We start from the raw sequence: 11635 nt of genomic DNA on the forward strand, positions 1-11635 counted from the left end.
AACGTCCAAACATGTTATGAAGTTGAGCGTGGATTCAAGTGCGCTGTGGGCGGTGGATTCATGGACATTTTTCCAAAAATTCCCCCGTTGAAGGGGTGGAGGAAATGAGGTTGAGGCTTGTGTGTGTACGTGTGTATATAGAGCTTCGTTTAGAAATTTATATAATTACTAATATACGCCACCCCGTGTCTCAAACCAAGACCCCCACAACCTAGGAGTGGCCATTAGACCAACACGGTCGTTGGCTTCAGACTTGTATATCAAGCTATCAATTGCTGCAAGTAATCAAAGTTCCTGAGATTGGACATTTTCTTATGAGGTAGACAAAGTTCATTTCCGGAACTGAAGGCTCGATACATAGTATAAAGTAGGTTTTGATCTTTTCCCCATTTTGCCTTCGAATTATGATCATGCCGGTGACTTCTCAAGTCTCCACTATCTGGCTAAGCTGTTCTTTCTCAGAATCTTGTATAAATCATATATTCAGGGTAGATGAGAAATTAGTATGCTTGAATATAAGTCATTGTATAATTGTACTAAAAAAATAAAAACTTCTACAAGAACTATTCCCATGCCTCACACGGGTCAACCACTAGTTTCTTATGTACAAGAAATTCATCATTCACAGAGCTCGCTATTTCCCCACCTTGCTACAAACATCACGGCATAAACTTAACTAAAGTAAGAATGATAATTGAGCTAAACTTATTTTTTAGGTAAGTTACACAAACTAAACTTCCCTATAAGGAACATGAGTTGGTCATGAGTTAGTGCTTCTACTTCTGACTGCCACAAAACATCATACTCGATATTCTGCATAGAAAGGTTCAGCAACCAAAATAGTTACCTTCAGTATATATTCTGCATTCTACAATAACACAACCACAATGAACTCTACATTCTACCTTTTTTTTTTTTTTTGGGGGGGGGGGGGGGGGGTGGTGGTTTGTGGAGGTGTATTCTGCATTCTACTTTTTTGAAAGTTCATTTGCTTCCTTACCTTTAGATTCATAGATCTGACGCCTTTAATTTTCGGGGCCTTTTAGACTGAGCTGGCGATGATGGAGCATCTGATAACCTTCCAGGTGCCTTAAAGTTACAATTAAAAAGAAAGATTATATTACATTCAGCAAAGAATGCAGAGAAGCAAAAAAGGAGAGGAGGGGGGGGGGGGGGGGGGGGGGGAACCATTAAACAACAGGAAGTAGATAACTGTGTACCTTGCGTTTCTGGTCCCTTTTGCCAACTCTTTCTCCTGATATACCAATAATACATGATTCTGAGTATTACTATAAAAATGACTTACCTCAATAAGAAAACAAAAAACCATGCAGTCTAGCATTTATAATGCAAAGACGAGGGATACAATGTCCAATATTACCTCCAAAACTCATGTCAGGAACAAAGGTCCTATCCTGATCCCCACCACGGTTTGAACGCTGTTAGCATTTGAGAATCAAAATCTCAAGATTTGGAAACAAAACCATAGGAATGAAGAGAAAATAATTTACTACCTTAGGCGTGCTTGGTGTATCAGCATATGAGCAATCACGAAAAGATGAACCTTCTGCCTCCTTATATTGCAACTGGTTATCAAACATTCAAGATAAAATGTCAAAGATCAATAATTGAGGAATGCGAAACACTACTCTGTATTGTCATGCTTATATATTTACAAAAAAGTGCAAGATACTAGGTTGAGAGAATACATTTAGGTTGACAGAGTAAATGAAAAAATATTTGTCGTACCCTTCCCAAGTAGTTCTATATCCCTAGCATAAGCCACTTGCTTATATCTCTCTCTTTTTCTTTTTCATTTTTTCATTTTTTTGGGATAAGTATGACTTGCTTATATTTCAGGAATTCATAAATTCATGTTAAAACAAGAAACATAACCCAAACATCTAGCATTTCCCTCTGTGTGAGATATTTAGAATGACTGAGCAGCAACTGGAAAAGTACATTTATCATGGAATGTTTATTTATTAATTTTTTGATAATCTGCAATGGAATTAAACAAAGGAAACAAAACAAGGGGGATAATCTTCCTTACAAACTGACTTGATAGCACTTGGAAGATTAGCCTTATTAAAACAGACAGAAAAACAGGAATTTAAAGCAAACTTAGCAGTTGCGTGAGCAGCAGAATTGCATTTTCTGTTGACCCAAACAAAAGAACTCAAAAAGGACCTAGCTAGAATCTTTTTTTTTGCTAATCCTTAGCTAGAATCTTAACGTCACTAATGATAGAACATATAGCCCAGTCAGGGGTGATATTGGAAGATAAAGGATCGTAGCATGCTTTAGCATCCCCTTCAAAGATAACACAGTCCCAATGCTCTTTGGCAGCAAGCTCTACTGCCCAGAGAATGGCAGATGCTTCGGCCTGAATGGGGGGGGCATAAATGCAGAGTTTGGTCCACACTTTAATCACTTCATCATGGAATGTTAATTGAAACTGGATATTGAGCCATCAATTCAGTAAGAATATGACTGCCCAAAACATGGAAAATAACCAGGGTTATGACCAACTGCCCCCCAAAGGATGCAGTTGGTTAGGAGGCATTGCTATCCAGATAGACATGCGCCTCAGTTTCCAAAAGTAGTTTTCAATTCACATCCTTAAATCAGCAAATCACTTCCTGAGTGATGAATAACCCGCATTATGTCTGAAATTTAAAGGATCTGGTAAAGGTCATTTAGTAAATTGTAGAACCTTAACAAACCAAGCAATAATAGTAAGCAGAGATAAACTTTAAAAAATATATATATATATTTATTGGCTGAATTACTTACACTTGACATAAGCTTGATATATACATAAAGAAGCAAGGAGCCACAATTACTACAAATTTGCCTTAATGAAAAGAAAAATAAGAGGGCAAATGAACTTGATAAAGATGCTTGTCCAGAACACTAAGAAATTCAAATTGGACAAAACAGCAAGATTTCAATTCATTTGATAAGGAAGAAATGCATAAACATGTGCACATGACCAATGTAAGAGAGGAACGTTTGCTACCTTAAAAAAATAAATAAATACAGAGAAGACGATGTCGACAGAAGAAATTATTTTAAATGTAAAGAATAAACATTTGTGATACCTGTTTCTGAAGATTCAGCAGAGTCAATATTTCTTTTCTTAATTCGAGATGCTCTGCACAAACTGATTTGGTTGGAACTCTTGGTTTTAGATTGACCTGTAAATGATAAGGACAAAGTATTATACCCTTTTCATAATATTTAGGGGAAAAAAAAAAGAAAAAGATACAGGAGTATTGCTCATAGAGTGAAACAACGATTTAGCAATTCAAAAAGTATCTAACCATAAGAAATATTCCTGTAAATTAAGGATAGAGTCTGGTTGCTCTTAGAATACCAAATATTAAAAAGAAAAAAGGATGAATATACATGGTAGTCCTTGGATTTTTTTTCTGGGTCTTTATAAATATCAAGATATATGTTGTTTGTCTTATTTCGCATTTTCAAAATAATTTCTTAAAAGATAATATCAATTGCATGAACATGTTATGTTTGAAAATATCTATGATACCGAACCTGCAATAACAATATTACACAAACAAAAATGAAGAAAAGGAATTAACTTTAATGGGATAAAACCTCAATCTTGCTGGTCACATGGATATTATACTATCCACCAACTCATGATATGACAAGAAATAAGTATATCTACAGCACTAATAGTTCAGGGAGCAGAAACAAACCCCAAGTTCTTGTAAAGTTTGCTCAACCCGCTTTATTGTCCGAAGTCCAGCAGATGAGCTTGCAGCTTGCACCATTTGGTCAAGTGCATATGTTCTCAAATACACTCGAAGCTGAAAATTTTCACAATCAGTGAGAGCATGTTTTCAAGTACAGATGAATTTGGCAATAGACTCAAGGTGAACAAATTTCTGGAAAAAAAACATTTTAAGGTGAGGCACATTAAACTCAATTTTTTTTATTGGTAAAAAATAAAAGAGAAAGAGAAGCAAATACAAAACAGTTAATTAAATAATATCAGAAACAAAAAGTTGAACTATAAGTAAATTGAGAGGTATTGACATGATTGTGCACACACATGCCAACACACGTGCACGCACACACAGCACATAACTGACAAACAGACTATTAATTGTACCATGCGAAGAGAAGCTAGAGTAGAGGCATTGTCCGCTGTTAATGCTGAAGATGCAATTGTTGCAGAGGGAAGCTGAACATTGGATGAAGGTGATACAGTATCACCCGGAAAACTAGCTCTCTCAGCACTTTCTGGACCAGCATTTGATGGGACAGGCAATTCAGACTCTTCAGCTACCTGAAAACACATAAATGAAGCAAATAAACTAATCTGTAGAACACATACACAATAACACGTGCAATACACAGTAACTCATGCCTTCCTTTATAATTACATAATATAAATTATAATCTCACAACATGATAGCTAACAACTCATTAATAACCATTCACAATACTTCTATTAACAACGACAACAAAGATGATTAAGCAATTGGATGCTGTATTCCATGAATAGTTTGTGGCAGAAGTGTGGAGTGCAGGTTCCAAAGATGAGGAAATACAATTGAAACATTTTAAAATGATAGCCTCTGAAAAAGAAAAGGAGTATAGACTGAAGAAGTCATTGATGGTACAGCTTTAAAGCCAGCTTCTTTAGAACTTACAAGCACAGAGATACCAACTTCTCACCCAACATGGGAGCTTCAAGTTACCACCTTCAGTTTGATACCAAATTAGGGTTGATGCAAAATTAAAAAGATTAGAACTAATCCTTAGAGCCAGTTAAGTTTAAATATGTCTCCTCTTTCATGCATAACTTTGAATGTCACCAGTAACTTAAAAGAAACAAAATGGCATAAATAATCAACACCTTACCTTTGCAGCCATCCGTGACTCAGTTATTCTTTTTGCCTCAGCAAGAACCTGGGGAAAGGGAGAGTGGATATCCAACAGACAAGTTACTTAAACAATTCAACTACTCAGAAATGCATAGATAGAATTTTAGCAATGCATTTATTCGCTTAGACCTCAGCATCTTTTCGCTCTTGATGTTTTGTTTGAGAGAGGACCATGGATAATGCTCGCTTGCGTTCTATCTCTTGTGAAACATTGTAAGGTTCCTACATTGACGAGGAATCAGATACTAAAACAGAAGAATGTTGAAATACAGGCATATAGCAGACATCAAATTTAAACAGTATACAGTCAACTAAAGAAAATAATAATTTATGATCAACTTGGGAACCTAACCTAAAAGACAAATATTCAAGTGTATATTGCATTAACAAAGCTATCAAACCTTAACAAGAGGGTTCCCAGAAATGTCTCCAAGAGCTGGAGCTCTAGCAACCACTATGGCTCGACAAACTACACACAGAAAATGCCACAGTTATGAAGAAAAGCAGTCAGATGTGTGAGTGTGTGTGTGTATGTTATATGTATGTGTATATAGATCATTAAGTCACATACATAACCAGTGGGTCTTGAACACATGACCTCTTCCTCCATCCCATTTTTATGTGAGGAGGAAGCACCAATTGAGCTATAGCTCGTTGGTATAAGACTCAATAAATTTGAACCATAAAATCAGCAGCATAAACGTAACAGAGAGTGATCAATACCACTGTAATAACGATCCTTCAATTCCTCCACGGTCCGAGATGATGAGAACCTGTCAGCTATCACAATAAAGCGGAGATCAAATCGTTGGCACAAGTCAAACAACTGATCTGTCTCCTCCTTGGTCCATCCCTGACAAAGATGAAATATGACAGAGCTTTAGGTACTTAATCCAAACATAATGCCACAAGATACAAACACTTTGACAGGATATTCCTACATCAATACAATATCAGTCCTGTGAAACATAAAATACATACTGATTTTTTTAATAAATAATAAACATATAAGAAAAAATCACAAAAAGGGTACACCATCCTAGCACACCAGAGGTACACATGGCAATTAAGACATCTAAAGTTTAGCAGCTCTACAAAATCTCACAGAAGAAAAAGCTAGACAATAGTTGCAGTTATCCAATCATCTTGTGTTCTAAGAAACAAAAGCTTGATTTCTTAAACTGCAATTTCTCATCCTAAATTTTTTTTTGAGAATTTTAGTCATGCCAAATACACCACATAAGAGCCAATGGCACAATATTCCAAATCATATTTTTTGTGTTTCCCCAATTGACCTCCCCAACAAGCCAACAAGTCTACCAGAGAATGGCATGTCCCAGATGACACCAAAATAGAGAAAGCAGAAGACCAAAAGTCTCTTCTTATGGAGCAATGGAATTGTCAATGATTCACAGTCTCACTGCCTTTTTTGCACATACAACAGCAATGTCTTATAATTATACTTCCCTTAGATTGTCAATTGTTTAAAAATTTTGCAATGCTGCCACCTGAGTGAAAGATGCAACTCTAAGCAGTGGTTTCACCTGCCAGATTCTGTACCAAGGAAAAGATAGTTCCTAGTCTACTTTTCTCAACACACTGTAATATGGCCTAACCATGAATTCCTTTGTTCTATAAGCGAACCATATTATCCTGACCTAAGGAATCTAGATGACCAAGTAACATGCCCAGGAGAATAACCTATATCATCTGCCACTGTTACATTCCTATCAGCTGCAATATGGAATAATACATGCTGATACCTAGTCACAAATCAATATGAAGTAAATGATTGGTGTCAGAATTTTTCACTGATCAGGTGTGATCAGTCTCATCCGTGTAAGAATTAGGAATTCCTCTTCCAACTCGTCCCAGAATGGGCGTTATGGCAAAAAACAAGAAGAAAACAAAAGGAGAAATTTGTCCAATAGTAACAAATGGTGCCTCCACAGGTTGACATCCGATCCAACCTAGTAGTAAGCAATCCGCCAAAAGCAACCAAAAAATTCCTTGGTGAATAGGGCGAAAACTTGAACTACACACATACATACTTTTAAAAAAAGGTAAAGCCAACAGACATATAAAAACTGGTGTTATTACGGCTACACCTCCCAATACTCTGTTTCTTTGGGCTCGTATTTGGGGGTGTACGAATTGTACTGCTGTAGCTGATTTTTTAGTTTCTATTTCTTTTAGCTCTTGATCTTCTTGTATTTGTTTCATTGTTCAAAGTGTTCACCATCGTAAACATGATGTTCAATTTTTTTAATAAAAGTCTTATTACCTATCAAAAAAAAAAGAAGCACAACTACAATCAAGAGATGATAATGTAAATGAAAATGTATGAAAAATGGTGTATAACTGGAACATTAAATCCAAATACTGCAATTTTAACACAACTTTGCAAATGAATGAATACTTTTATAGTGCTTAAAACTAAAATCATGACGTGCGCAATGATATATATGTATTTGCCTTTTCTGCCTAATTAAAAGATGTCTTGCTATTAAGTAGAGGAAAAGAAAATTAAAATGATGTAACCTTAAATTGATACCTACAGGATCATTCAAGTACTTCTCATACTCCTCATCCGTGTATTTGACAATGTCAACAGACTGCTCCACATCACATAAATTAAATATATCAATCAAATGAAGAGAATGGGGTTAATGGTACATGTATAGCAGGAAAACTAATGAAAGGGTAAAAAACAACAAAAGAGCAGAGTAAACTCTTTTTAGCTTAGCTGCACAAAGATAAGAGTGTATGCTTGTATACCTTGTTATACTTGGCAAAGGAATAGTCACCTGTTGGTGGAACACCATTTACAACCCTGACCTGCCAAGTAAAAGAGACGGGAAAATATCTTTAATACTCCCCTTATAACAATGCACTAGACAAATATCCAGACACACACAAACCTACCCAGTGATAAAGCTGCAAAGTATCTTTTCGAGCAGAATTTGTAAAAGGAAGCCACTGCCAAGTGATCTGAAGGCAGAATCCCAAATTTGTTAGAAATCATATCATATATTATAAACTCAATAAACGAAAACCATGTATATCATAAAAAATTACCAAATTTAATATATCAACAGAAGATCAACCCAAAGTAAACAAATAATATCAGAACGGAAAAGCCATAACAACTGGGAAACATTCTTGTACATCTATTATCAATTGACAAGAGCAGAGAACCAATATGCAATTTTTGAATTATACTTATCCTTATCAATCTGAAAGATAAGACAGCATCACCTTCTAGTTATGAATGTACAACTAAGCAACCCGGACACAAAGAAATAAGCTCAGTCTCTACAAAGTAATACTAACAGCTAAAACCAAAGTCATAATCACCCAAGTTTCCATTACAAATTTTCCCATGAACATGCTAACTTAAACATCACATCAAACTCAGGAGCTGCTCTGGCAAACCTCAACTCTAGATCAAAATTTAATACCACCAACAACCAAAAGTAAAATCTTAAAACCCAGTATATTAAAAAAGAAGACGAAAATAACCTATCCAACAATGTAGCATTTAATAAGCAACAAAAACCTAACTTTAAAGCAAGCAACACCTCAACTTTGACAAAAAAGCATATTCAAGCTCATCCCAACACATTATCTTCAACATAACTACCAAAACCTATAGAAAAATTACACAAACAACAGAAAAATTTACCTTCTCGTCCTTTGGAGGCTGCTTTTTCAATTGAGACGAATCGATCGCGGGCATTAGAGGCGCCAAACCACCCGTAAGTGCATACACCTACTTTTCCAAAACACCCCAACACAAAATCTAATCTAATTCAACAAATTTAAGCGAAGAAAACCAGAATTCACACACACAGATAGAGATAGAGATACCTCACGAGAAATGCCATCGGGCTTTCGCTGAGAGTCCTTTGGGGGTCTAGATTTTTTCTCTTGGGGAATAGGGAGAGAGTTCTTGGGCAAGCCCAGGATGTCTTTGGCATCCATTGTTGAAGAAAAACCCCAACCCAGAAAATAAAATTAGGGTTTTTCTTCTTCTTCGCTAGCTCTCTATTTTCAGTGAGAGGCTTTATTCGCTGATAATTCAAATTTCACAGTGCATGCGGAATTAGGGGAATTTTTTGTTTGAGAGATTCGATCAATGAATTGCTTAGTTAGGGCTCGTTTTCGGTTCGAGCGCCAAAGTTTGGATCAGACCAGAGCGATGAACTGGGTTTGCGGTTTGCTTCGTTTACATGCGGGTGACTAACCGCACCGCTTCATGATGATTATTCAATGAGTTTTTTTTTTTTTTTTTTTTTTTTTTTTTTTTTTTTATTATTTTTTTTTTTTTAGAGATAGTTTAGTTTTAACTTTTAAGTTTAACCAAGTCGAGTTTATTTCAACGGAAACTTCAATTTTAGGTGTTACTTTGGTATGGTTGAAAATGGTTTATACTTGGGGCGTAAAATAGTTGTTTATTATATCTACAGACACAACTCGACTGCTCGCGAGGCCCCTCCTACCATAAGCCTCAACCTCCTTTGCATGTTGCCCCCACTCGCCTTCATGGATTAGGACCATCAACAATGAGATTGGACCTTCCACAACCAGATCATATCATGGTTTTAAAAACCAGACCAAGAGCAAAATCAAATTTGCTTCCGGTTCCCAATTTTTGACCGGTTTTTCCTGGGTTTGACCCCTTTTTTTTTGGGTTTTTAGCCTTTTTTTCGAACTGGATTGGCTTGCGGTTTATAGTTAGACTAACCAGTTCGGTCTAATTTTTAAAACCCTGGATCATACCACCATAACCGAAACCAAATAGGTTCACTCTCTCTTTTTCTATTGGTATGGTGAATTTATGTTAATGAAAAATTTTATTTTCAATACAAGGCAAAAACTTGAAAATGTTATTCCAATGATTTTCAAAAACACTATCAAACATTAGAAAACAAATTTTTTTCTCCAAAAACATTTTCAGTTAAAAATATTTTACAACCAAAACAAATACAACCTAAATGCAAAATGAATTTACAAAATAAGTTAGTTGAAACTCCTTAGGTAACTTTGAGTGTAATGAGTGATGTTAACTTGTTAAGGATACTATAAGTTTTACTACATAAGTTTAATAAATTGACCAGTCACTAATTACAAAAATTAATTTAAATTTATTTATTACCATGTTGTTTAAATGGTACCAATCATATTCTTATCACAGAATTTGTGGCCGCTTATACTAAAATTTGTAATAATTTTAGTATTTTCCAAAATGGAATACATATACCAAATAGTATCAATTATTATTAAGAATTTAAGACTTCAACTTCCCACTCTTTAAATTCTTAAGATATTAAATATTAGTGCTTGCTATAACCTATGAAACTAGTTTTAGAAAGGCTAAAATGCAAAATTCACCCTTGATGTTTCACCAAAATTCATTTCAGTCCTCTAAGTTTCAAGTTTATTCAATTAAGGTTTTTCCATCAACTTTTGTTATATGTTGTGGTTAATTTTTCAATTTTTTAACATTTTCTTAAAAAATTTTAAATTAAAAAAAATTCAATTAATGATTGAAGGATATTTTCTAGATTTTTTTTTTCAAAAAATTTTAGTAAAAGTTAACGAAAAGACTTTAATTGAATAAATTTGAAACTTAGAGAACTAAAATGAACGAAAGTCAAGTTAGAAGACTGAAATGAATTTTGGATAAATTTAAAAAGTGAGTTTTGCATTTTAGAAATATAGAGAATTTATTGTACACTTAACGAAAAGAAAAGCCGTCCACATGTTCATTATGGTGAGACCTTTTTTTTTTTTTTTTTTTTTTTTTTTGAGAATCCATTATGGTGAGACTTGGTAAGGAATATCAACTAGTTTTAGGTGTGATTTAATTTGTTACAATTATAATTAAGTGGAAAATGTGCGAGATTGAAATTCCTAACTTTCTCCATTAGAATATTAACTAGTTTTATCAAATATTTTTTTGATAAAAATCTATATTTACTTACATCATGGATCCTATAACTATAACATATTATGGGCCTGGGTTTTATTGCAATCGGGTCTACATGGCAGCAGATCTAATGGGTCCTGCCCTTGAAAAAACCTTTGATACTTAGGGTGAGTTTAATTCAGCTTTTTGTAAAAGTGCATAATGAAAAAGTGGAATTTTGTTAAAAGTGCATAATGAAAAAGTGGAGTTTCAAAAAACTAAGTGTTTAGTAAAAGCTGTTAAAAAGTGCATAATGAAAAAGCTGAGTGTTTGGCTAGCACTTATAAAAGTGGCAGTTTGAGGGATAAATTACCAAAAAAGACAATGTATATATAAGGGAGTTTATTTTATACTTTTTTTTTTTTTTATGTGAGTTTGGTTCATACTTAAAAATCAACTACTTCATCATATTTAAATCAAATTTTCTCTTTCTAAAAAAATTATTTTTTTCTTACCAATATTAGCTAATAATAACCTACCACTTAAGATTTATTGTGAAAATATTGTAATAAAAATTGATACTGATTTTAATTTTAACGTGCTATTAAAATTATGTTTTTCTCTTTCTAAAAAAATTATTTTTTTCTCTTTCTAAAAATTTTTTTTTTTTCTCACCAATATTAGCTAATAATAACCTACCACTTAAGATTTATTATAAAAATATTGTGAAAATATTGTGATAAAAATTGATACTAATTTTAATTTTAACGTGCTATTAAAATTATGTTTTTCTCTTTCTAAAAAA

At 34.1% G+C, this 11635-nt stretch overlaps 1 protein-coding gene across 4 annotated transcripts; it reads right to left on the reverse strand.

Annotated features, from left to right (window-relative positions):
• Nucleotides 1–493: 493 nt before the first annotated feature.
• On the reverse strand, nucleotides 494–9179 carry LOC126708710 (SWR1-complex protein 4). 4 transcript variants are annotated; one of them, XM_050408586.1, is made up of 17 exons: nucleotides 8790–9179; nucleotides 8605–8691; nucleotides 7845–7910; nucleotides 7698–7757; nucleotides 7478–7534; nucleotides 5643–5772; nucleotides 5321–5388; nucleotides 5049–5141; nucleotides 4897–4944; nucleotides 4142–4318; nucleotides 3726–3836; nucleotides 3105–3200; nucleotides 1515–1586; nucleotides 1382–1415; nucleotides 1221–1289; nucleotides 1001–1089; nucleotides 494–813 (listed from the first exon to the last, which is right to left on the reverse strand). In XM_050408586.1, the coding sequence occupies exons 1-16, from the start codon at nucleotides 8901–8903 to the stop codon at nucleotides 1043–1045; spliced, it is 1329 nt and encodes a 442-aa protein (XP_050264543.1). In that variant the 5' UTR covers nucleotides 8904–9179; the 3' UTR covers nucleotides 494–813; nucleotides 1001–1042. The 4 variants fall into 4 exon arrangements, with proteins under 4 accessions (XP_050264543.1, XP_050264542.1, XP_050264540.1 ...); XM_050408585.1 differs by having other exon boundaries at nucleotides 1221–1255; nucleotides 8790–9178; XM_050408583.1 differs by having other exon boundaries at nucleotides 1382–1439; nucleotides 8790–9178.
• Between the last annotated feature and the right edge of the window lie 2456 nt (nucleotides 9180–11635).

Source organism: Quercus robur, chromosome 12 (assembly GCF_932294415.1).
Source record: "Quercus robur chromosome 12, dhQueRobu3.1, whole genome shotgun sequence".
Taxonomy (NCBI): domain Eukaryota; kingdom Viridiplantae; phylum Streptophyta; class Magnoliopsida; order Fagales; family Fagaceae; genus Quercus; species Quercus robur.